Raw genomic sequence first — 25,439 nt, 5'->3', positions numbered from 1 at the left:
CCCCTACAAATCCCATAATGCACCGGGACCATAGGCGTGTACTTGCCGGCTGAAGCCAGGCCCAGCAACACATGACGTCGCCACCGACCGGGCGTCTGATTGGTGGACGGCTTTGACAGGCGTCGAGGGTTGAGCTCGCATCTGACCAATCACAGAGGAGCTTTGCGCCATGTGGAAACCAGTGCGGCAACGCCCACAAATAGCAGGAAGCAAACAATCGTGAGAGGAGCTGAGTGCAGCTGCAAAATACCCACGTTATACATTATAATAAGCTATATTACAAAAAAAGGTCTTTTCTGCAACGTACATCAGCATAAGAAAGCGATGGAAAACAGCTTATTTTTTATTTAAATCATGACATTAAAAAGGAAAAGCGGACATTATTAAGAATAAAAAAGTCGTTTTTAATATTGTATGTATTACAAATGATATATGCCATTAAATATAAGCCTATAGGTCAGGATGTATTTGCAATTTGAGAGGCCAAATTGCGATAAATCGAGTTATAAGTTATAAACAAAAAATTAAAGACATTTCTATGTTTTATATACAGTATCATGCATCGATTCACCATTCAGTTGTGTCCTTTCCGTTTTATCTATAAAGTTTTTTTCGATCCGAGTCTGCGGGGGCACAATGACATCATCCTAAACTGAGTTGGAGGTTCGCTGCAATGTGGTCAGATATTTATCATATCGGAGTGGTAGGCAACATGCACACCCACACACACACAATCGTTATGTCATATAATGCTTTATCTAGATGCTGTATAAAGGGAAATTACAGATTCCTGGGTTGAGAGTTGTGCAGGTGCAAAGCGATGCATTGGACATGCAGATACACAAATAGTCCAGAAAACAATGAAAGCATATATGTTAATTCTCTCCTATAATCTATAATTGCAATATTTATATCACTCATATTAGTCTGGTGCAGACTGTGCTGATAGCAGGCAGTGGTGCTTTTAGTTGAATGAACTCAGCCCTTTGTTGTCTGAGTCTATTGACAATGAAGTCTTGTTTTCCTGAAATTCACAGGCAAAATGACATAAAGGATCAAACACAGCAGCACATTAAAAAAAAACTCACTTCCATCCTTCCTCTCGGTGCTCTCCAGAAACCTCGCAGCTTCCAGCAAAACTTGTACGTTTTTCAGAAAAGTGTTGATCTGCTCCATGTGAGAGTCTTTGGAGTTGAAGACGTCATTGAAAGGGCAACTACTAGACATCTCGAAATCTTGCTGATCCAAGAGAGACGCCTCGGAGTCGAAGAAGAACTCCTCGCTCTTCAAACTTCCTCTCTGCATCTCACTTTGGGCCATTTCTTTCTTTTTCTTTCCCCTCTTTTAGTTTTGGTTGGCTTCGGTTGTGTGCGACGTGCTGAGCGCTATAAACAGTGAGGCAGCTACCAGTGGATGCTGCTCTTGTCAGATGGTTCCTCTTTTTTTTCTGTTTTTTATGAATGCGGGGTGTTTAATGTGGAGCAGTGGCCAATGTCAGTAGATGCTGCTGCTGGGAACACCAGAGCCCTCCCTCTGGCTGAGCAGGCTGCACGGTCCCTGTGCACGACGTGTTTCACGTTATATCTTTACAGGATAGAGTGCTCCAGGGATGACGTATTTTTTTAGGCCAACCAGGAAGTTAGCATCGCACTGGGTTCCCTCAGGGGTTCCCTCGACAAAAAGTCAATGGGATTTTTCCGTTGAGGGTTTTGGATTATTGCCTAAAATAAACTCTGTGGCAAACGTTTATGATACATACACGTTCCCTCCGTTTCCGTAACATAATCTCCACAAATGACCACCACTGCTATGATTTTTGAAGCGTATAAATGCAATCGTCAAAAGTAAAAAGCTAACGTTAGGCTTTAAACAAAACTACACCACGGTTGCATGAGCTCGAGTACACAGTGCACTTTCATAGTCTAAGCTACTGGAGTTACCCTGCACTATACTCATTTTTATCAATCTCTTCTGTACTATATTCACTGTTTTAATAGTCTCTTCTGCACTATATTCACTTTTTTAATAGTCGTGTATCACAGCTGTTACCCTGCACTATATTCAGTTTCAACAGGTTTCTTCATCTCCTTGTATTTTTATATCTGGTATATCTTTTTGTACTTTGCACTACTAACTTTTTTACTGCCGTTTTACTAACATGTTTTGCAATATGGAACTGTGATGCTGGAAACTTGAATTCCCCTCTGGATCAATAAAGTTACTATCTATCTCTCTATTTATCTAGTATACACAACAAGGCTGTAAAGGCAGACGTGCGGCGTGATGACGTTTAGTAGTCTCATTTAGCCACTTGTTAGTAACCGCATTTATTAAGACACAAAAATTCACAAGTGTGCTATTTACTGACGTATTTTATATCGTAGAACAAAACTTTAAATCTCTTCAGCTTGTGTTAACCACAGAAAATATTTCAGGCATCTAACTAAAAAACATTCAACAAACCCCATTGACTTCCAGGCGAGGGAACCGGCAGCGCTAAAATGCTAACTCATTTCTGGCTTTTAGGACTCATTCCTGTAGCACTCTATAAAAGAAAACAAATAAATAGGCCCATTCACATGATAATGTGACATTATAATCACACAGTTTAGTACGCTATTTTATACACAATCTGAGTTTGATACATTTCTATTTATTAGTAAGTACAATGTAGCCTAATGATGGTAGCAGAGGTAGACTAATAGTGAAGAAATGCTATTATACTGTAGCAGTATTATATATTATATAGTAGGTCTATTTGTAATATTAGCCTAGTATTAGTACTGTTACTGTACTGATATTTTACTTAAAGTAGGCAACTGATATACAAATCTACATGAGTAATTAAACAAATAAAAAGTTGTTTTTTGAATGTAGGCTTAAATAAAAGTTGCTACAAAAGTTGCATTAAAATGTAAATGACATTACTTAAAAAATCTTGTTGGCTCTTTTATTGATATGGTACAATAGGTATGGTATCCTATATATGGGTCATCACACACCTTCCTCACAGAAGATGGTGTAACACAGGAATAGAAAATGAAAGTAAGGGTGAAGGGTGTGACCTGTATGACATCAGGAGGATGAGTGGACATAATTCAGATTAGATTGTGCATTTACTGGAAATAGTGCCACTGATTTCCTGTTTTCAATGTAGCAGCAGTAGTGGTAATGCTAATATTATAGCAGCAGTAGCTGGTAGAAAAGGCAGTGAAGTTGCTGAAGTCGCAGCAGTATTCGTTGTGATATACAGTAGTTGAATGTTTGCATTCTTGATATTTTAGACTTGAAAGACATTGAACCCAGGATGGCTTTTCAGAAGTGCTGTCAATCGATTAAAATATAGAATTGGGATTAATCGGATGATTGTGCACCATAGGGTACCCATAGAACCCATTTTCATTCACATATCTTGATGTCAGAGGTCAAGGGAATTGAAAATGGCCATGACAGTTTTTCCTTGCCAAAATTTAGCGTATGTTTGGAGTGTTATTTAAATCTCTTTCGCGACAAGCTAGTATGATATGGTTGGTACCAATGGATTCCTTATGTTTTCTAGTTTCATATGATACCAGTATCTGCACTTCATCTAGCTAAAATGAGCCTGATACAACCTCTGAAAGATTGATTGTGAATTGAAAATTAATATGCGTTAACGCGTTATTATCGCGCAGTCCTACTTTTCAGTAAGAAAAAAAAACTAATCTTGAAGAGGGGTGAGAGAGGAACGTCAATGACTATGTGTAGGATAACGCTATAGTGAGTCTATAGATGCTCCATTATGTGACAGCAATGGTAACAGAGAGATAAGTCGTTAGCCTTGATCTTGTGCCATTCTCAGCAGACCTTTAGCGGAGCTGTTTTTACACCGCTGCAGAGTCTGTTTTGAACCGGAACATGTCGAGGCATACGCCTGTATTCAGTTCAGATACCCCCCCTCTGCTACTTCAAAGAGCCAGCAGCAGCATGACTGTTTGATGTAAAGTTCACAGAGACAGAAACTTTCAAGTCCAACGCACAAGGGAATCTCTGAAGGTCCCAGCCGCCACTGCCCCACCTCTCCACCCACAGTGAGGGGTAGCTATAGAGGAAGGAAACCCATTTGAGAGTGGGCCCGTTTGGAGTTTGGAAGGTGACAAAATGAATGGATTTTGAAAAGCACTCTGTCACATCCTCTTTAGGATTTTAGGGCCAGCTTCCCCATTTGAGGTTACTGGGTGCATCTTTGTAGGCCGGGCTTTTTAGGTTGCATAGCTTCAGGGCAACTTTCCCCTCAATGCACAGACATGTAATGCAACAGCAGGGATTAAAAGTATAGCACGAGAAGTTGTTAAGGCTGGATCATTTTCTTCTCAGCAAGGATCACTCGGGGTCACAAGCCCAACAGGACACGCGCCACTGTTGGACCGGTCAGGTCACGTGCTGCAGGGAAGGAGAATAGAGGAATGCTGAAAATCAGGAGGGAGTAAAGTGTCCCAGTAGGCAACACTGGTCACAGTATGAAGGTAAAGACTTCAGAGAGACCAGAGGTATGGATGTCCTACAGACACATTGTTTGTAGTCTCCCCCTACACTGACAGGTCAAACCATTCCTCTTCACGCCATTCTCCCGATTAAAGGATTTAAAGGCAAACACTCATGTCAAAACAAGGAGACAACCTTAGTCATAAAGCCAAGGGGAACCGGCTCGGGCTTCCAGAGGAGAGACGGGGGACAGAGGTCAAACATTTTCAATAAGACAAGCTCATTTTTCTGAGCCTGAGGGGCAAACCACAACAACCACCCGCTCATCTGTATGTCAAAGAAGAAAGCAGCTAAATGGCAAAACGAATGCTAATGTCTCCCAAATGGAAATGAAATGATGTACTGCAAAAAGGATTGCCCTTTAACTGTAATGCCCTTTGATCATCAATCAAAATTAGAACTGCAACTAATTTAACCTCTTAAGACCCACCCTTTAAAAAAAAAAAAAATAACCCTAACCATGATAGCATCATTCAAAACATTGTTGATCATCATTTTACCCCCAACCTGCTGGCGGGCAGGTGGGTTTTAAGGGGTTAATTATTGTTTAATCTGTTGATAATTAAAAAAATAATAATAGTGAAAAATCTTTACAAATTCCCCAAGCCCAAGGTGATGTCATCAAAATGCTTTCATTGCCCAACCAATTGTTTAAAAATATATTCAATTTAAAATAATATAAAACAGAGAAAAGCAGTGAATCCTCACATTGGAGAATCTGCAACCAGGGAATATTTCGCATTTTCAAGCCATGCAAGGGTCTCTAGGGATGGCCCTGTTGGACAGTTGGTCCATTACTTTGATCCAGACTGAAATATCTGTAACTATTGGATGGATTGCCATGAAATTTTGTTCATGGTCCCCTGATGATGAATCCTACGGGCTTTGGTGATCCCCCACTTTTCCTTTAGCGCCACCGGGAGGTTGACATTTGTGGCTCAGAGGATATCTTGACAACTATCGGATGGATTACCATGAAATTTGCTCCAAATATTCAGGATCCCTAGTCGATAAAGTCTAATCGATTTGGTCATCCCCTGACTTTTCATCTAGTGCCATTATCAGATCAAAAATAATACATGCATAATAATAATAAAAAACCTGCAAAACTTATGACATTGGGTTTAGTGCTAATTAGCAAATGTTAGCTTGCTAACCCGCTAAACTACGCTGGTGAACAAGATAAACATCAAACTCACTAAACATCAACAAGTTAGCATTGTGAATATGAGCATGTTAGCATGGTGACATTAGCATTTAGCCAGGGCCGGCTCTAACCGTTTGGTGTCCTAGGGCGAAAATCGGATTTGACATCACAATGGTTTTAAGACAAAATTTAAGATTTGTATTTTCATAAATAACTTTATTTCTTATACTATAAATAAACAATTGGTCCCTGATATTGTTGGTTTAAAAGTGTTTGATCAGTTTCACTACAATTTACACTTTTATTAACAAATAAGTGCGGCTGGGCAGATGAAAAATTGTGAGAAAGAGAGTTACAGCGGTGAAAAGTGTATTTCTTTGTTTCTTTTTTTATTTGTTCATTTGTTACCTCAATGCAGAAAATTAAATTAAATGTTTTTTTAGTTTTTTTTTTACTGCATTTAGCTCAAACTGAGCATAGCCTCAAATAGCTGCTAGCATGTCTGTAGACTTATAGTGTTTGATAAATTACGCATCAATAAATGTATCTAAATTGCTGAAGATGATTTTTGTTTGCTCTTTTAATTGTAGTAGTGATATGACGATGGTAAAGCTGATGTTGCAGCTGACAAGGATAAATAAAGATCATAATGTGATGATGATGACAATGCCAGCCCATAATTTATCATAAGCATCTGTGTTTTCAGAGGATATAAAACCCTTTTGGAGGCATGGTGAACATTGATCTAATTGCGTTTCGCCTGGGAGAAATTACAGAGATTGTTTTGCTGGAGCCATTTTGCATCATCCCTGAGTCAACATCATCTAGTCAGTCTCTGTGGATTGAGGATATATTAGAGTACCCAGCAAAATTAAACTCTCAAATCTTCTGACGTTGGAATGGGAGACACATTGACACAATAAAAACGCTCGGCTATAATGGCTCGCCCGTTATTGCTTCCTCTGAAAACTCACTGACATTTTCGGAAATGTCACAGATTTACATCATTCTCAGAGGACCACTTCAGCTGCTGGTGTTCACGGGTAATTAGGCAACGTCCACAACGTACGTGCACCTCGGGAGGGAAGAGCAGGAGGAAACTAAAAAAAGGGGAGACTGAGGGATATAAAGAGGAAAGAAGGTCAAAAAAAGTTTAAAGAAATTGAGCGATAGTTGAGAGAACATCATCGAATCTCTTCGCAATAAACATGCACGGCCCTCCAGAGTGAAACCTTTGTCCTGGCAGCGAGGCGTAGAGATCTGAAGAGTGGTCATTCATACTGCTGACCTTTTTACAGCCTTGTATTTGTGTCTGTTTAGCTTTCCAAAACACCAGAAGCACCCTTCTGCTCCTCATTCACCCAGTTGGCCTTTTGACCTCAGCCTATGCCGTTTTCACAAGGTGAATGAGTAAAAGTATGAACTTTAATTGAAAGTAAAGGATAAATAAACACAGCAACATGCCTCAAAAGTAAAATACTGGCATGTCGAATTAATAAAATACATTATACAGTAAATGGTTATTTCTAAAGATTGAAGCATGTGAGTGTCAGCTGCAGTGTGGCACCGCCCTAAATCAACCTCTCTGTCTCTTTTGTTTTGGCCTCTGTCCACTGTGGTTAACAAGGCCTCTGAAAGAGACCCTCATCCTTAACCTTTAGGTCCTCTCCTCATCAGTCACAATAGGTATTTGTTCTCCATGGGAGGTCAAGCCTGACACACAAACACTGAATACATGTCCTGCCTGCTGTTTTGTTCCCCCTCCACAGATCAATTACTGTAATTGTTGGCTTACATGTGAACCAGCCATGGTGGCTCTTTACATTTACACACACACGCACACGCACATCTGCAAATCCCAGGTTGAATTGTCCCAAGACACACAACAAATAGCTACCACTGTGTTTCGGTTATTTACAAAACTCACTGAGCAAACTGACAGCAAGCTAGCACAGGTGCCTGAGCGTAATTACCACCCGCTCAAACACCGTCCATCAGATAGAGGGAACGCTGGTTGAAGGGAAAAGGACCAGGCGAGAGTGACAAAGCATTTTCTTTCCGTGGGAGCCTCCTCGACTGACCTCATGTTGACACCGCGGGCTACGCTACTGTCAGTGTGCTGATTTTCCCAAGGGCCCCCGGGTTGTGTGGTTCTCTGCTTTGTCAGGGCTTTCTGGCCAAGATACTAATCTGTCTTCCATCAAGATTGCAGTCAGGCTGTTCTTTTGTTTGGCTCGAACCGTGCGGCCGCTTGGGGAAAGGCTTCCTGGGTATTATCTCCATTCCAGGATATTCTCAGCCCCTTCCTTGTGATACAGTATCAAAACAACACATTATACAACTGCACCCCGCCCTGTTCCTCAAAATCACCGCTGCTGATGCGACTACTTCTGCACCTCGCAATTGCAATTCTCACTTCCTGTGAGTCACATTTTCACCATTTTTTTATTGCACTTCAGTGTACTAGGGTGAGAGAAGACACCAAAACAGCCACAGCACCAAGCCACTTGCAAACATGCTGATGAAATGACAGGGTGGGTGAAACATAAACCTGTTAGACGACAGACTGGTGTTGCCCCTCCCTAGGCGATTGCCCTTTGGCTCATGGTGACCATTGTTTGCCTCTGTTCCCAGGCACTGACATCTGGTGACAATGGCCACGGCGGGAAAGAGGAAAGAGAGCCTGCGAGTGCGCACTTACACAAATACATACATATAAACACACTCAAAGAAACGCACATGTATATTTGCAGACATAAGTGAAACAAATTTGGGTGTGTACAGAACTGAAACAAAAGGAAAAACTGAGTGAACACACACGTGCACATGCGTACAAACAACACAGTCTCACAGCAGTTCATGAAATAGTCACGAAATTTTGCCTATATGATTTGTGTACATTGACACAAATTTCCGTTTTTTGCCTCGTGATGCTCAGCACGACTTTCAACAACACGTGATGCACTTGTTGATTTCCGCTCGGTTAGACTTAGGCAACAGAACTACCTAATTAGGTTTAGGAAACAAATTGTGGTTTGGGTCAAAATAACTCTGGAAGTGGTGTAACTTAAGTACGGAAGTTACAAATGAATCAACTTTGGCTTCACATGGAACACGAACATCAGTCTTGTGGGCGAAGGTCCTGTGTTCTCTGACCCACTCATCCACCCTGACCTCCTCTCTGTGCGGTGTTTGCTGCTCCTTATACTTCCCGGTTTAAAATTAAGTGGATTACATATAAAGTGATTTTGTGCTGACCATCACGTATAAAATGTGAAATTCGTGTCTATGTACACGAATCAATACGTTCAATTTCGTGACTATTTCACAAACTGCTGTGCGACTGGGCTGGTTCAAATTTATGAACACACAGAAAAGGAAGCATCTCTGCACAGAAATGTACTCGAAGGCAGCTGAACCAAAAAGAAGAATGATAACACAAAAACACACACACATGCAGAGCCATGCAAAATATTGTCAGATGTGTAAATGCTTATTAAGAGTTTAAGGGATCACATGAAACCAGCACACACATGTACACACACACACACACACATACATTTTCACCCAGGTAAAGTTACAAAGATGACTCAGAGAGCGGGGGGACACACCTACATCCAGCATGTCCTTTCTCTCAGCAGTGACACTCCAGTGTGAGCATTGTTTGCTTCAGGTTTCCGTGCTAACCTGTCATTTATCTACAGGGGCCTCAGACTGCTGTCTCTGTGTCTCTGCATCTCCTCTGGAGGTGTGGCACAGCTCTCACCTAAAACATTACAACAAAACTCCAGCCCCGAGCCTCTACCCTGTGACTCTGATGTGGGACGCTGCCAAATTAGACAGGAGGGCCTTGGGGCAGTGTGTCTCCTCTGCAAATTAGAGAGTAGAGGAGACCAGAGAGAGAGAGAGAGGGCGTACGCAGGACAGAGAGAGAGATTGCAGGTTCAAAGAGCTAATGATCTGCATAGGAGGGGAGCAGTAATGGGAGTCGGTGGAGAAATAGGACGAGAAAGAGACATGACCTCATCCCTGTTGCTTGTTTGGCCTGATCAGACCAGGAAGTGGGACAACATCATTCGTTTGCCAGTCTTCACAAAATAGTAGCCTATATACTGGAAGCATGTTGACAATGACGACAAGCTCTCTCTCACACTAACCAGACAATAAGTTGACATAGGAATTCTTTGCACCATCCACTTCTGTCTCAACTGTCTCTTTTGTGGAGCAGTCCATACTCCAGCGGAGCAGGGTTATAGGAAATGACTTGGTGTGACAGAGACAGACAAAATATAATAGCTTTGTCATTGAGCCCTGAAGCTGGTTTAATATTTTCAAGTATTTATCAAAACAAAAGTTTACTACATATCTTAAATAAAAATATCCTGGTGATAATTAATATTTCTATATTGACAACAAATCCCATGAAAAGGCAAAAACCAACAATGTATGTATCTATATGGGGCGGCAGTAGGTCAGTCTGTAGGTTCAAATCAGCGGTTCAAGTGGACTGGTAGCTGGAGAGGTGCTAGTTCGCCTCCTGGGCACTGCCGATGTGCCCTTGAGCAAGGCACCGCCCCCCCAAACTGCTCCCCGGGCACTCTATAGTGCACTCTATAGTGTAGTCTAGAGTATAGCATACTCTTAAATTTCACTGTGTGCAGTGCTGTGCAATGTGTGACAATAAAATCTGATTTACATTTGACATTACATCTCAATACTTTCTGACCTCCCTACCCTGTTTGTGTCTCTCACCCCTAAGTCCATTAGTTCCTACTGATGACGTAAATCTTTAAAAAGGTGCTAAATATGGGATTCAGAGCATTTCTATTGCCTCTGCACGGCTCTCAACATGGTGACGGGCCGGCAAGGGCCGGCAGCTCGCAGCTAACGGTGCAAAGGGCAGCAAAAGTGCTGACAGAGCTAACAGTGGGCGCTACACTTCTGCAACAACGCCGTTGGTCGGACAGCATTATCAGCTGTTACCGCTGTATGAGTGCAGTGCAGAGCGGCGGCAATCAGCTAGCTAGTGGGGCACGCTCACATGCACGAACATGTACTAAAAACAAACTGCCAGACCGGCGATGTCAGCAAAGCACGGAGAAGCTCAAATCACAACACACACAGAGGAGAGCGACTTCACTCTCTGGTCAGGTGGACATTACTCCTCTATATCTTTACATAGCAAATAGTTGTTTGCTACTATATTAATGCTCTGAATATTGTATAGAGAACCTTTAAAAACAAGTCACAAATATGTACTTGGATTTCTTTAAAAGGCAAAATAATTTCCTAAAACAGCTGGACAATGTAGTGTTGTACTCACACAGCAGTAAATAGTGCATTAGTTAGGGACTATTTTCGGCAGAAAGATGGTGTATGTGGGATTGACTAAAAATAAACTACAGCGCCGGTGTTCATTGTAATGAAGGAACATGTCAGCCAGTGCAACAGTGTGGCTAAATTATGTATTTTCAATAGTTGCTGGACAACAATATGGCTCTAAGGCTATACAGGATAAATACATGCTTTGGTTTTGGTCTTTTCATGGGATTTATTGAACAAAAATATACAAACTCATCAGACCTGTCCTTTATTTAGATAGTTCAAAACTCCAATTTGAAGCAGATTTTCTGAAGACATGATGCCGTAAATAGCGTTGGAGTTGGCCAGTAAATATTCATACAGGCTTGGCATGATTTGCATGACAAATGGTCCCACTTCTTTGTGGATTTTCTGGAATGTTGTCTGTAAAAATGTCTGTCAACCAGAAATCTTAGATGTTGCTTCAAGTATAATTTGACCGTTGTGATTGCATGATCATTAGTTTAGGCTACATTAAAATGCCGCCAAGTGCATTTCTTTGTTTTACATCTTCAGATAACGTGGCCAACATTATCCTATCCTCAAAAAACTCCAAGCGCTAACACACAAACCACGGAAATGCCTTTTGTCGCCAACACACACACACACACACACACACATGGCAGCACAATAACACTCTTGCGCTCATCTTTCTTGTAGCTGTAGATGAGAAGCCTCAGACCTCTGGAGACACCGCGGTGTGAAGATCGTGTGCACTTAGAGAAGCTGGAGGGGAGGTGAGAAGAGGAGTCAGAAGAGAGGAAGGAAACAAGAAGGAAACAGAGGAGAGGACAAGACAGCAGAGGAGTTGCTGCATGTGGGAATCCTCCCTCTGTCGTTTTCACACTGGCTTCCTGTTGTCACCGCTCCCATTTCCTGTCCCAGAGGAACTCCGCTCGCACATCCCACAATTCTCCCTTTTGTTTGTGTTTATGTCCCCTCCTGGTCTGCTAAACACATTCTTATTTTGAATACCTGTGGTATTTCTGTCCGAATTCATGAGTTAAAAATAGACGATTCTAAGTTTCTGTGTCAGGAAGCTGAGTCCTGAAGGAGCCACGTTGATCACATATGTTCAGACTGACCATTCCCTTGATAAAATCCTTGTCGTATTTACCAATCAAGTGACCTGCAGTAGGAACAAGTGACGCATCCTCCTCTCTATGTTATCTTGCTTTCACCTACGTACCTCTATTGACGCTCTCTTTTCTGTTTTTTGTTTTCCCAGTAACTTCTTCCTTTCTCAGGCCTTCACCTTCCTCCCCCCAGGGTCTGTCTGCGAATCTCCTCCTCTCCCTCCCCTCCCTCTCCCTTCAGTGTTTTTCTGTCTGTTTTCCAAGGTGGGGGGGGGGGGCGTGCAGTCTGGCTGGGGGTGCTGCCTGCTAGAGGAGCAGTAACCTTTCTTTGGGTCCTTGCTGATTTCATTATTTTCATTATTGGGAGACTTCCACCGTAGCAATCCCATTAGGATGAGACGGGGCCCAGCAGGAGAGGGCGCGCTGCCTGGGGGTGTCGGGTGTGTGTGTGTGTGTGTGTGTGTGTGTGTGTGTGTGAGTTTATGGCGTGGGTGTCCCGCAGGATAAGAAACTTAAGCACGGCTACATTTAGCCGGATTGTTGGGGGGGCTAAATTGTAAATGTCGCAGTTGTGATATTTTCCTGTTCAAATCTAATAGCTATTTCTACTATTCATCAAAATGAGTAGTATGTGATCATTTAGACATACCTAACATCACGGAGTTCAGTCAAGCACCACAGGCTGGCTGATACATAACGCTGACAATAAGATCTTCCATTAACTAAAATGAGCATCACAATAATGTCTATTATCACTGTGTGATATTGCTAGCAATCCACCAACAATTAGAAAAGGAGGCCATATAAACATATATATACATATAAAGATGACAGGTGATTAATTTGTGCAATCATTCAATAAATCCCCTTATATGCAATAAGCCATAAAAAGAAACCTTCCAGTATATTAAGTACAAGTCTTAAAGATGTAGTCCTTTTATTTGCCTCTCATGTTTATTTGCCTTGTCATCTTTGCATCTTGTTAACTCGTACATAAGTGAAACTGCAACCAGTCCTTCTTCGACATTTACATACTGCTCTTTCTGCTCCTTCTGTGTCTGGTCAGGCCCAGTGAGCTGCTAGATGACATGTTGCTTCTCTAATCAGTTACTGGTGGTGTAAATCAGCTCAACTGCAGTAATGAGGAAGTCCTACAGAGATGCAAAAATCAAAGTGTTTTTTGCTGCTCTTAATATTTGATTGATTGAACTTTTTAATCTCTTTTCCAGTTTGCATATTGAAATTTATTTTCATGAACTCACAGATGTCTGCTTTCTGCTCAGAAAGATAAACCATTTTCCTGGGGCGACACCAATAGACCTCCCAATGGCAGACATATTGATTTAGCATAGAAGAAGAAGCACAGGTGTAACTGATGACATTAACGACGGCTCTGTTCCATTTAGTGTCCCAGCAAGCAAACCCCATGAGCCAGCAATCTATTGTGCGTGCCTATCTGCAGGGCGGATAGCGCCCGTGCTTGTCCTGCTATGACATGTCAAAATGAAATGAAATGTAAAAAATATACAGACTGCTACGGCTACAGACCCTCACTGCTAGCAAGCAAAGTGGAGAAGAATAAGTGTTTGACCTTATCCCAATGTCCCTGAACCTACCCCTGTAAACTGGACAAAATGATTCTGATATAAAATGGGCCTTGTGGTAATGTTCATAATCAGTCCCCATGTTAAAAAAAACAACCTGCCCCCTGTGGTTGATAAAATGTGATGAAATGCCCTTCCAGTAGAGAAAACATGATAATGTGCCCTCTGGGTGCCCTTCCAGTAGAGAAAACATGATAATGTGCCCTTTGGGTGCCCTTCCAGTGGAGAAAACGTGACAATGTGTCCTCTGGGTGCCATTCCAGTAGAGAAAACACTATAAAGTGCCCTCTAGGGTGCCCATCTAGTGGAGAAAACATGATAAAGTGCCCCTTAGGTTGCCCTTCCAGTCTTGAAAACATGATTAGGTGCCCTCTAGGGTGCCCTTCCAGTGGAGAAAACGTGATTAGGTGCCATCCAGGGGCCCTTAAATGAAGAAAACATGATAAAGTGCCCCTTAGGGTGCCCTTCCAGTGGAGAAAACGTGATTAGGTGCCCTCTAGGTTGCCCTTCCAGTAGAGAAAACATGATAAAGTGCCATCCAGGGGCCCTTAAATGAAGAAAACATGGTAAAGTGCCCTTTAAGGGTGCCTTAAAATTGAGAAGATGCGATGCAGTGCCACACAGGCTGCCCTTCATGCTATAAAACCTTCTGCGCACTTGCGCCCTTTTAATTTTTTTCACCCCTGTCCCTCAGACAGCCTGAGTCCGCAACTGTTTATAATGTTATAGCCGCTCACCTGTAGTCCATCCACACAGGTGCTTTCATTTATGTTGCCTGATTAGACCCCTGCTCAGGACTGTGTGACTGTGCACAAAATAAGCCCTTTTCACAGCAGCCGTTTTGACATGTCTTACAGGTGTAATTGATACAATTATTAATTATGGTACCATTCTATTTATGGCCATTCCAGTGAGCCAGCATGCACAATATCAGGGCCCTGGCCCACCTAAATGGAACACAATTAATGTTATTAATCACACATGTATTTACCCTGCAATGACATGTCAAAATGGCTGCTGTGAAAGGAGCCCATTGGCTTGACAGTCATCTTCCTCATTCTCCTGTTGCACCTGTTTGATAAGGACAATTTTAGAGTTATGTGATCTCACGTCATTTCCGGTGTATAGCTCCACCCATCTTCAGCTTAACTAGAGGTCTAATTGAAAACACCAATGTGGGCGTGCAGGACCTTTAATGGAAATACCACCACATAATGCAATGCCACCTCTCAGCCGCCCACTTTGCCTTTGATGAAGCTCTTTGTGAGCTGCTGAGGATCAAGTATGCTTTCCTTTAGTGGCCGTCCATGAATCACTGAAGGCTGGCTCAGTGGCTGAAGCACAACTTGATGTTTATAGAGGCAGTGATAACTGCACAGACACTGGTGCAATCTCTATAAAAGCCAATGTGTCCGTCACCATGGGGGACACTAAAGAGGAGCAGAAAAGGAGGCACAAACACGTTATAAATACTTGTATGCCTCCAGGTGATAAGCATTTAGGTTAATGTTCAGGAAGTCTTGTTTATCTAATAGATCTTATCTGGTTAATCTTCCTGCTGGCATCTTGCCTAATTTTATACCAACAGGGAGCAAAGTTCCCCAGCACTGTGATTTTTATAAGACAATCGTAGCTCTTTAAATGAATTCGAGAGCAATGTTTATTACTATCTTATGACAAACAACGCTAATCTCTCACTTAACTATCATTTACGGCCATGTCTCTTAGCTCACTTGCGTCTCTGATGAGGCTCAGAGGGTGCGGAGGAGCGTAATAGCCAATGAATCAACTTGAAAGTGAGGGGGTGTGAACCTCGGCGGCCTCCTTACAACATCATCATCTGGAGCCGAACTCCCGCCTTGCACTCATCACCCTGACAGCTTAAACGCCCCATTTAGTACCTTTTTTGTAGGATGTGCGTATAGGGGAGCATGAGGAGGTGAAGGGCCTCATTTAAACTTAAGGGAATGTTGACACATATGCATACGACATACACTCATACAGTACATACCAGACATATTCACATACTACACACACATAGCCACTTAGCCCTATAATGTCTTTGGCCCAAACAGACCCCTGTCCCCTAAACTCAGGACTCCACATTGACTCTACATGACTCCAGCATCTACAGTAAATCCTTATCTGCCTATTACTTCAATGTTGCCGTCAGCAAAATACTGTAAATGCCACGAATTTGGCATGACAGAGTGCCTGGGTCACGCAAGTGATGATCAGAGGAAATATATGTACAGCTTCTGTGGTACTCAGTCTCCAATCTGATATTTGGCAGAGTCCAGGAAAACAAACAGATTGGGAAAGATCGGAGAAGTCGCACGCATATAAAAGCTCAATAATGAAATTAGGGCTGAGACTGCAACATGCTGTTTGGTATCCTCTTGGTAACCATGGAGATTAAGATCAAGTGTCACCACTATGCACATGCACACACATCCATGAATGTCCATTCTTATGATGCTCTACATGTGAAACCTGAACCCTTAATCAAATCCTAACTCTAAACTAAACCATAACTCAAGTCCTAACTGTACTAGAGAAGTAAACCACAGCAATGACCGGAATGACATTTCCCATCAGACTGATGTGGATGATCTACAACTCAGATAAATCCTGACGAATACGAAAGAACCAAAAACACACAGAAACCCTTCCAGTTCTTGAGTGACTCATGTTTCTGTTTCTAAATTAACAACTGAAACTCTCCAGTGTAATTATGGTTAGGTTGCTCTTCAGTGGCTGGATGTCTCTCATGCAGAAGTTTTAACAACCCAATCCCCATGTGCTACCTGCACAATCTCAAACAGTATGAACATTTAGCCGCTAAAGAGCCAAATATGTGTTGATGGAGACCACAGACTGTATATACAGTAAGAAATGGACATAGTCGCTGTGACGTCACCCATTGGTTTATAGACTGCCGTTTTGAAGCCTTCAATTCGCCTTTTTTGGCTCTCACCATCTTGGTTTTTGGCCGTCGCCATCTTGGTTATATGCAACCAGAAATGACACGAAAGGGTGGAGCTAAGTACAACCGAACGCTGAATAAGACGTTTTAGGCGACCAAAAAGGTTATAATCAACTTTCATGAACTGAAAACACACTGCGAAAGGGTTAAAATTGTAAGACGAAAACACAGACAACTCCCAGACCAGACAACGCCGTGGTAGCGACCTGTCAATCACAAGGCCCTAAAGCATCCCCTGCTTTATGGTCTATTTGACTCTAAATGGGACCATCATTTACTAAATGAACATCATGCTGTATTGAAGAAGACTTGAAACTAGCGATTGAGACTATAAACTCATGTTTACAATGTTTACTGAGGTAATAAATCAAGTCAGAAGTAGGCTCATTTTCTCATAGACTTCTATACAATCAGACTTCTTTTTGCAACCAGAGGAGTCGCCCCCTGCTGGCTATTAGAAAGAATGCAAGTTTAAGGCACTTCAGCACTGGCTTCGATTCTCAGACCGAGAGGATGCCGCCTGATTAAGACCGGAGAGGAGCTGAATAAAGTGTGAATATTGGGATTTTATTCATCCGATGGTCAGAAACACGACTCCAAATAAATCATAATGTTGCTCCTTACCTGCTGTATGTGTAAATAAGCAATTGTTTGCTAACAAGTACACAAAACTCATATGGGTGATATATGTCAATGACGTGTTAAACAGTTTGGTCTGCTGTCTCTGAGCGACCAAAAAACTCTGTAAGGGCGCTTTCACAAGCCACAGTCCGTTTGGCTAGTCAGAATCAGATTGAAATGGATACTTTTGGTTCCTTTTCTACTTAGTCTGGTTCGGTTTCACAGTGTACAAATTAAATCGGACCAAAAAAAAAAAAATTAAGATACTGAGGGGCATGTACAAAGCAGATTTATCTTTAGCTGCCACTTCTGTTCAAGGAATCGCAGACTTTGATAGATTGTTGTCTAAGTTTTTTCACTTTGACTCGGCACTAATCTGTTGTACAAACCCTTTCTCCAGTTTATCTCCAATGGCTTTATAAACGTCACTATTTGTGTGGCCTTAACATATTCTGTATATTCTCTTCAGCCCAGATGTCAAGCAAACATTGGACTTGTGCAGAAGTCCAGGTCAGTCCTCTCCCATTCATGTTAACCTGTCGTTTACCTGTCTCCATCTCAACAAATGCCCGCACATGCAGCCTGCGTTTTGGTTAGCTTGGAAACGTAAAAGCCACAGCCAATGGTTCTGATGAATTGGCATCCAAAATGGCTGCCAGAAGGTCCAATACACCTGAAAGCCATAACTGGCTATTAGCAAGTAACTGTATAAAGTTAACCCCAACTAAGATTATGGAAAACATTTTGATTGCTATAACCGCAGCAAGACAAGTTCAGAACATTTGTTGCAATAGCAATAAAGTTACCACAACTCAACTTAAGTAGTCACCAAGAGCTATTTGCAAAATGATCTGAAATGTACATTAGGACTAATATACGTTCTGTTCTCCCATTGACCCACAGTGGAAATAGGGTGACCTCAGCAGTTGGCTGTTTCTGGGTAAGTAGGTCCAGGATGGGCCTCCAGCGAGGAGGCGGCCCAGCCAAACAATAGGAGCCAAAGGGAAAGAGTGGTGGAGAGGGTCCTCCAACCTCTACAGCCAAAACTAGGTCTTCCATTCACTGAGCTGTTCTCCACAGACAATGGGGCTGGATGGGGGTGAGAGAGTGACTGAGTGAGGACTTTATGGGCATATAGAGATTGCCGGTGCCAGGCAAGCACATGTATAAATGTTTAAGGCGCGTGTGTGCGCTCTGCTTTCTTTGAGAGGAACCAATCTACATAAACACAAACACACACTCATGCACACAAACACAGACAGAAGGAGCCCCTATAGCCGAGCCGTGCACCCCGGTTATGGGTCCTCTGCGGTCTAAATATGTCTCCCTACTGAACATCTGTGCTTTATCAAAAGCAAACAGCCCTCCTCTATTCATCTCCCACTCTTATAGCTCTTGAATGGTGATTTGATGTGTATTGTTCAGCCCCGTGGTCATGAACCCTGCTCTGTGATATTTTACTCCCAGGGAGGTTTTTTAAAAAAGTGGAATGGGCCTTTAGTAGCCCATTTCCATGGCTGATTACATGTCAGATGTCACTTTTTCCCACTATATCATCCATTATGCTTCCAGCCGGACATTAAAATGAGTTAAGACTTAAGCTGTCGCCAGGGAGGCGTTTCTTTCTTCTTCTTTTTTTTGCCTTTGCATCATGTTTGATATTCAAATGTATAAATCTTAATCCACTGTTGGTTGAAATAGACTCTGGTGAGAAGTTATTGCTCCGTTGAATAATTCAAACATTATCTTTTAGGGGGGTGTCTGGTCTTTTTTTTCCTCAAAAAGTCTGGGCAGAGACAATGAGCTATGTGAACAATTTCGGCAAGTCAATCGGCAACTCCCAGGAAAACACAGCCGCTCATTGTGTGCCAGTGTGATGGGAGAGACTGAAGAGAAGAAAGAAGAGGGAAAAGTTGATATTTCATACTGAGTGAGTGAGAGGAGGGGGCAGAGCTGAACACAGCCAGCTGCAGAGGAAAAAGAAATGGCTGCCTCAATATGAATCCTCTCTTTCTTTCTCAATATGTAAAGAGATGGGAGAAACCGATAGGGGTGGGATCTCCTCCACCTTGAAGAAAATCTTTAATTCTGCCCCGCTCCTGCGAGCTGTCCTTCTCGTAGTTGTGTTTGTGTGTCTGAAGGGGTGTGTAGAAAAGAAATGGGGAAGCTCTCCCCCTCCTTAGACAAAGGGCGCAGATGGCCGGCCCTCCTCAGCTTTGGGGTGGGGTGGTGCGAGCAGACGCCTGCGACGGAGCGCCGTGCCCTCCCATGGAGTTCATTTCAGTTCCCCACTGAAAGAGACGGCAGACAGGGGGGCCCTGCTTATAACAAGAAGGGCTTAGAGACCCTGAACTGCCCCCCCAACCACAACCCTCAACGCCCCGACACCCCCTCGCCACTGGTCCATGACCCCTGCTCCTCGCCAGGTCACATGCACAGTTAGGAAGGTGGGAGGAATGCCTAAGCAGTGGAGGGAATGAGACAGAGGCAGACAGAGAGCACACAACCTGGCCATTAAACCAGGTTTAGGGTTCGGGGGTTAGTCTAATCTTACACCAAAAGCAGATTGTGCTCAGTTTGTAATCGTCTTATTTTAACTGAGGGATAAGAGCCTGACAAAAGGAGTAAAACATACTGTAAGTTTCATAACTTCCCATGTCTTCAAAAAGTTCCTTATGAATGAGATCATGTGCAATTTCAGCTGTAAATTTGCTGATTGTGGTTAAAATAATAACTTAATCACACCAAGAAATAATACTAATCTCATGTTCATACACTAATTATGAAGCTAGAGCCAGTCAGCTTAGCATAACTGCCCGGGCACAAAAATAGTTCCAGCAAAACCGTATAACCACAAACTGTCGTTTCTACATTTTCTTTTGGGATTAAACAAACAACATATAGCATATTCATTGGTGCGTTTAAAGCAGCAGAAGGTGAGATTGGAGCAAATATGATTAAAAAAAGTTATTTTTATAAAACGTGAGAAAGCATGAGACAGGTAATCTGAAAAAAATTCTGTGCCACTGTGTCCTCCGGTGCTCCTAATGGCACCTGCAAGATTTCACAGACCGGAGGAAAACAACCAGAGTCGAGCTGGGGCCTGTTGTCTCTGAGCAGCTGTCAATCACTCACAAACTCCGATCAAACGGTCAAACTAGGCAGCGCTGATCAAATATGAATCAATATTCTGTTACTGTAATGATTGTTTCTCAAATGTTTTCAGAAACATCTTGTAGTGTACTGTTTAGCTGTAAAATGAAAACATATGCGGTGAGGCATTACAGTAACATAATATTGATTCATATTTGATCAGTGCTGCCTAGTTTGACCGTTTGATCGGAGATTGTGAGTTATTGACCGCTGCCTCCGTTGAATGAACAGCCAATAGGAACGCTCTCTTTCTGAAATGACCTGTGATTGGCCAAAGTCTCCCGTCACGGGCTAGATATTTTAAAGTCTGAAAACAGAGCCATGAGGAGGTGCAGAAGTCTAGTTTTCTCAGAACACTTGAATTACAATATGCTGAAAGGTTATTGTGGAATTTCTTTCCCAATGATGCCAAAAACATTCTGCCTACTGCAGGTTTAAGAGGTGCTGGTTTATTTGTATTATTTTGGACAAAGCCATTCTAGCTGTTTCACCTGCTTCCTGTCTGTATGCTCAGCTAAGCTAACAGCCTGCTGGCTATAGCTTCATATTTACCATACAGACATGAGAATGGTATGCAGCTTCTCATCTAACTTGTATATAAGCATATTTAAAAAGTAAATAAGCATATTTACCAAAATGCTGAACTATTCCATTAAAAATGCCAAATAATTCAATATATCAAAGGGGAAAATCTTGAAAATTATGATAAAATAGGCCAAAAGCGTGAATCAACAAAGAGGGAAAGGACAGTCAAAGGTTGACATAGAAAAACATGTGGAGACAAATAAAGAGAGACAGAGACAAAGATGGTGAAAGAGGGAAAATGATAGAAGTTGTTCGACACTGACCCAGAATGATCATCCCTTCCAGGTATCTCAAATATTTGTTATCTGTGGAGGAGGTGGTTTGTTCGTGTGCTCATGTTCATCCCTCCTTTAACTTGACCCAGAGCACTCGGGGGGTCCTTGTTTTGTTAATTTAACCCACTTCAGATAGCTTGTTCTTGTTTTTGGGAGATCTCCCAGGACGGCCAGGATAACACGGTCAACCTTTTTCAGTGTGGCTGATTAGCAGTGATCCTATCCCCGCTCATGTTTAGGCTACAAGGCCAAAGCATGTCAACATACAGTGTCTACTTTCCCTAAGCGGAGTTTGATTAAGGGCAGCATTCGATGAGGGATAATCTGCAGGTGATTATCTGTGGTAGATAGGGAAGAGGAGAGGGGAGACACATTCATAATTCCTATGTAATACACAGCACTTAGTCCCTTTGACCCAATGACCCATATCCTGTCTTGTAGAAGGGGGAGCCTATATTGTGATACTGAAAGGCTTACAATGGCTTATCGGGAGGGACCTCAGGCACAGTGAGGCGCTTGTCAGCCCACTCCTGATCCAGGGGGATTTGACCACAATGTGTGCATTATAATGGGCAGTGGGATGTATGTAGGCGCTCTGGCAGCTGTCCCACACACTGTACAGAAAGTATAGTAGCTGTGTGTGTGTGTGTGCGCTAATGGAGGAGGAAAGGGAGGGAGGGAAGACTGTTTGCAAGTCTAAGTGTGTGTGCATAATAAAGACGGAAAAGGCGGTAGAATATATTGTTTGCCAGTCAAAGGGGGCATGTGTTGTGGGGCATATATTGCGTAAATGTGTGCCTGCGGGCAACGGGGTAAGTGCGTGTGTACGTGAAATGTAAAAAAAAAGGGAGAAAATACTAAGTCTTAAGTGTGCACGTGTGCTTTTTCTGAGAACTAAAAGCTTAAGTGTGTATGTGGACATTGTGTGTGTGATGCTTGTTTAAACCAGTTCCTGCTGAGGCGAAAGGAGGACATGCACATGCTTATGAAACATTTATGCATATGTACACCCGGATAGTTTGCAATTCTGAGTATGTATTATACAGCATGTGTGCGTTGGTGTGTGTTTGTGTGCGTATGGGTGTGTTTTGTAGAGCGAGCGGTGGATAAAGGACGGATTGTTGTCACGGCTGCGTGCATGAAAACATTGTGTGACTGGACTGAGGGAGAAGAAGAGCGTAAGAAAAGGTTTTGTGTTGCAGTTGTACAGTGTGTGTGTGTGTATAGAGTCCCAGAGTGTAGCGTTACAGTGAGTAGGGGTTGAGCCCTCGTTAGTAGCCCGTGAATGGAGGTCAGTGTGACTCCTGAATAGTAGGGAAGAGAGAGGAAAACATGACATGTCAGAGGATGAATCAACAGCTCCTCTACTCTCCTCCCTTCCCCCTTTTGACTCTCTACTCCCTCCATCCAACCACAGTCATGTTGCTAAGCAGTGGACTGGAACGGCCCTGTAACCAATAGTGGAAGACTGTTAATAAGTTGTATTGCTGTTACATGTGAATGTGCGTAACTTTATGAATGTAAAGCAGGAGAATAAGACGTAAAACCTAAATGGAAATCATCAAATATTGTAAAATAACGATATAACTTTACCCTAATTATCTAGCAGGACACTTCCACAAGCAACTCACAGTGTACAGAAATGTGACATGGAAGAACAGTTTTTCAATGGAAACTCTAAATTTGCCACTACAGGATCAGTAGGGGGAAGCAGGGTTGGCCGGGACAGGGGGACAGTTCGGGCAGTGCCTTTTTAGCAAGTTAGGCCCTGTTCAGACCTGGTATTAACATGCGTCCTAAGTGATACAATCACAGGTGGACAGCTCTAAGTATAGGTGTGAACGCACTCAAGACGCATTGAGGACGCATTGAGATCCGATTACTCAGACCACATTCAGAGGTGGTCTGGTCCACATATGGCCACATTCTTTTAGCAGTGTGTACGCCAATGTGTCCTGGGCCACATTAAGGACCGCTTACTCAACTGACGTCCAGCTGGGATCCGCGGGTCTCTGCGCTCCTCATGTGAATAGACAGACAGACACGAGCGCTTGTCTGCCTCACGGCATGGAAACGGCTTCTGTGCTCTACTGTATTCTGTCAATACAACTGCATTGTATGAAAATATATATTATATATAGTCTACATATCTACAGACTATCAGACTAGGCACGGGAAGTGCATTATTATCATATTGTCTGTGTTTTTGTTCTGCTGCTTTACACGGAGCTGACGCATGCCCGCCCCCGCTCGCTGTCATCCCCGGCTCTCTGAAGCTCTGTACCCCGCTGTTGCCTGGCAAAAGCAGTGGTGTTGGCGGCACGGAGGTCCGCCGGTTCAATAACCTTTTATTTTGATGTTAATAAAATGTGCCCTAATTCACAAATATGTATGATATTACTACCGACATTCATGCAATATGATGTCACAACGTATTAGCTATGTGTTAACTACGTGTTTATTTGCATATAGAGCGGGGAAGTGAGATTCCGATCACAGGTGGGCACTGGAGACGCATGTGGAGACACATTCTAATGCCAGGTGTGAACAGACGTACTTAAAGTTGTCCGCTTGTGATCCGATCACTGAGGACGCATGTTTGAACAGGGCCTTAGAAAGCAGCTGTGCCTATGCCATTCACCATGCTCATACTCAGCCACACCCTCTTCACTTTCAACCTCAAACGGGAGACCTTCTGACTATTCCTCACATTTTATTCACAGTTTTGAAATATACAGCGTGTAAGTAAGTTTTGGGCTCTCTTTTTTGTTATGCCACAAACAAAAACATATTCTTGGAAAGCTCATTTTCTGGCCTACCAGTTGATGCTAATGTTGGATGTCTGAAGGTTTGCTGGTAGCTAGCACAGGAGTTCAAAGTGTGTCTGCTCTCTCTGGGATGGTTCGGACAGTTACCTGTGGGGCGATTGGGACAGTGTTGTTTATAGTTCCTACATTGTTACAAATCAACAAAAAGCAGACAAAAACAAGACAAAGGCTTTTCCTAATTGAATAAGACCCACTGTGAAGTCACTGGGTGAATGTTTACTCAAGTGGCAGCTGGTCAGAAAACCTTTTTTTGCCAAATTCCATATCTCAGTAATCTATGAAAATATAATCATTTTACAAATGTTTTCTTTTTCCTCAAAGAAATGTGTGAATAAGGGACATTGTAAATATAAGGTATTCAAATTTGCAAATGCATTTAAGTTATATATTTACTCCGTCCCAACTGTCCCGGGGAGGCAGAATTTTGGGAAAATGCACTCCTTGTATATTTATCAAAATTGTGCCTTTCACGTTTGGGTTCGGCTCTAAAAAAACAAACTTGATAAATTGTTAGCAGACACCTGTATCTGTTTAGGGATCAAATTATTTTCATTACTGTTCAAGCACTCTCTGAGTAACGGAAGGTTATTTGGTGTCCCAACCGACCCCGCTCGCCCCTTGATTAGCTCGCCTGTAATCAATCAAAATCCTGCAGACCCTTCTACCACTTTCAGGCCACAGCAGTAACCCAAGATCGTTTGACGTTGGTGTGAACGGGTCAACAGCTGAACTGACCCATGACTGTGCTCCACACCTGTGTGTAATGCGGCTCACAAACTACTGCAGCTCTGGTGTGAAAGGGTGAACAGTGCAGATGCGGGGGATTTGGTCAAATGTGGGTTCAAAGCGTGCGGATGATCTCACATCAAACATGGTGTTATTGTGTGAAAGTGGTGTTAGTCTCATCTGCAAATGAAGATGATTTCCCCTGTGGGAAGCGTGAAATTGGGAAAATTCTGCCAGCAAATGTGATTACAAAAAGATCCATTTAAAATCCTCAATAAATGTGACATTAATTATTCCCGTTATATTCATTTTTTTACAGCAATATTTAATCTTTAACCTCCTACATTCTACCTATTGCCATTGTGATGTCAGCCTGGATGTTTCTTGCATCAGCTCCACGTCAGGGTAATATACATGCAAATGTACTGGGGAGGTAAATTGATTCTGATGCATTAATATTAATTTTAGCTGTCAAATGAGACATCTACGATTTGAAACGTGACAATGGAAAAACTAATTTTTGTAAACCGCTGAATTTATTACTAGCATTACT

General features: G+C 42.5%; 1 protein-coding gene across 1 annotated transcript in view; it reads right to left on the bottom strand.

Annotated features, from left to right (window-relative positions):
* The window catches only part of mxi1 (max interactor 1, dimerization protein), a 36,741-nt gene extending 35,280 nt beyond the window's left edge, over positions 1 to 1,461 (bottom strand). The window contains exon 1 of the mRNA XM_074629194.1: positions 1,089 to 1,461. Within this exon, the coding sequence (XP_074485295.1) occupies positions 1,089 to 1,320 (232 nt within the window). The 5' untranslated portion in view covers positions 1,321 to 1,461. The remainder of the gene's footprint in view (positions 1 to 1,088) is intronic.
* Positions 1,462 to 25,439: the final 23,978 nt, after the last annotated feature.

This window comes from Sebastes fasciatus, chromosome 3, assembly GCF_043250625.1.
Source record: "Sebastes fasciatus isolate fSebFas1 chromosome 3, fSebFas1.pri, whole genome shotgun sequence".
NCBI classification, from domain to species: domain Eukaryota; kingdom Metazoa; phylum Chordata; class Actinopteri; order Perciformes; family Sebastidae; genus Sebastes; species Sebastes fasciatus.
This window is presented reverse-complemented; position numbering and strand designations above follow the sequence as displayed.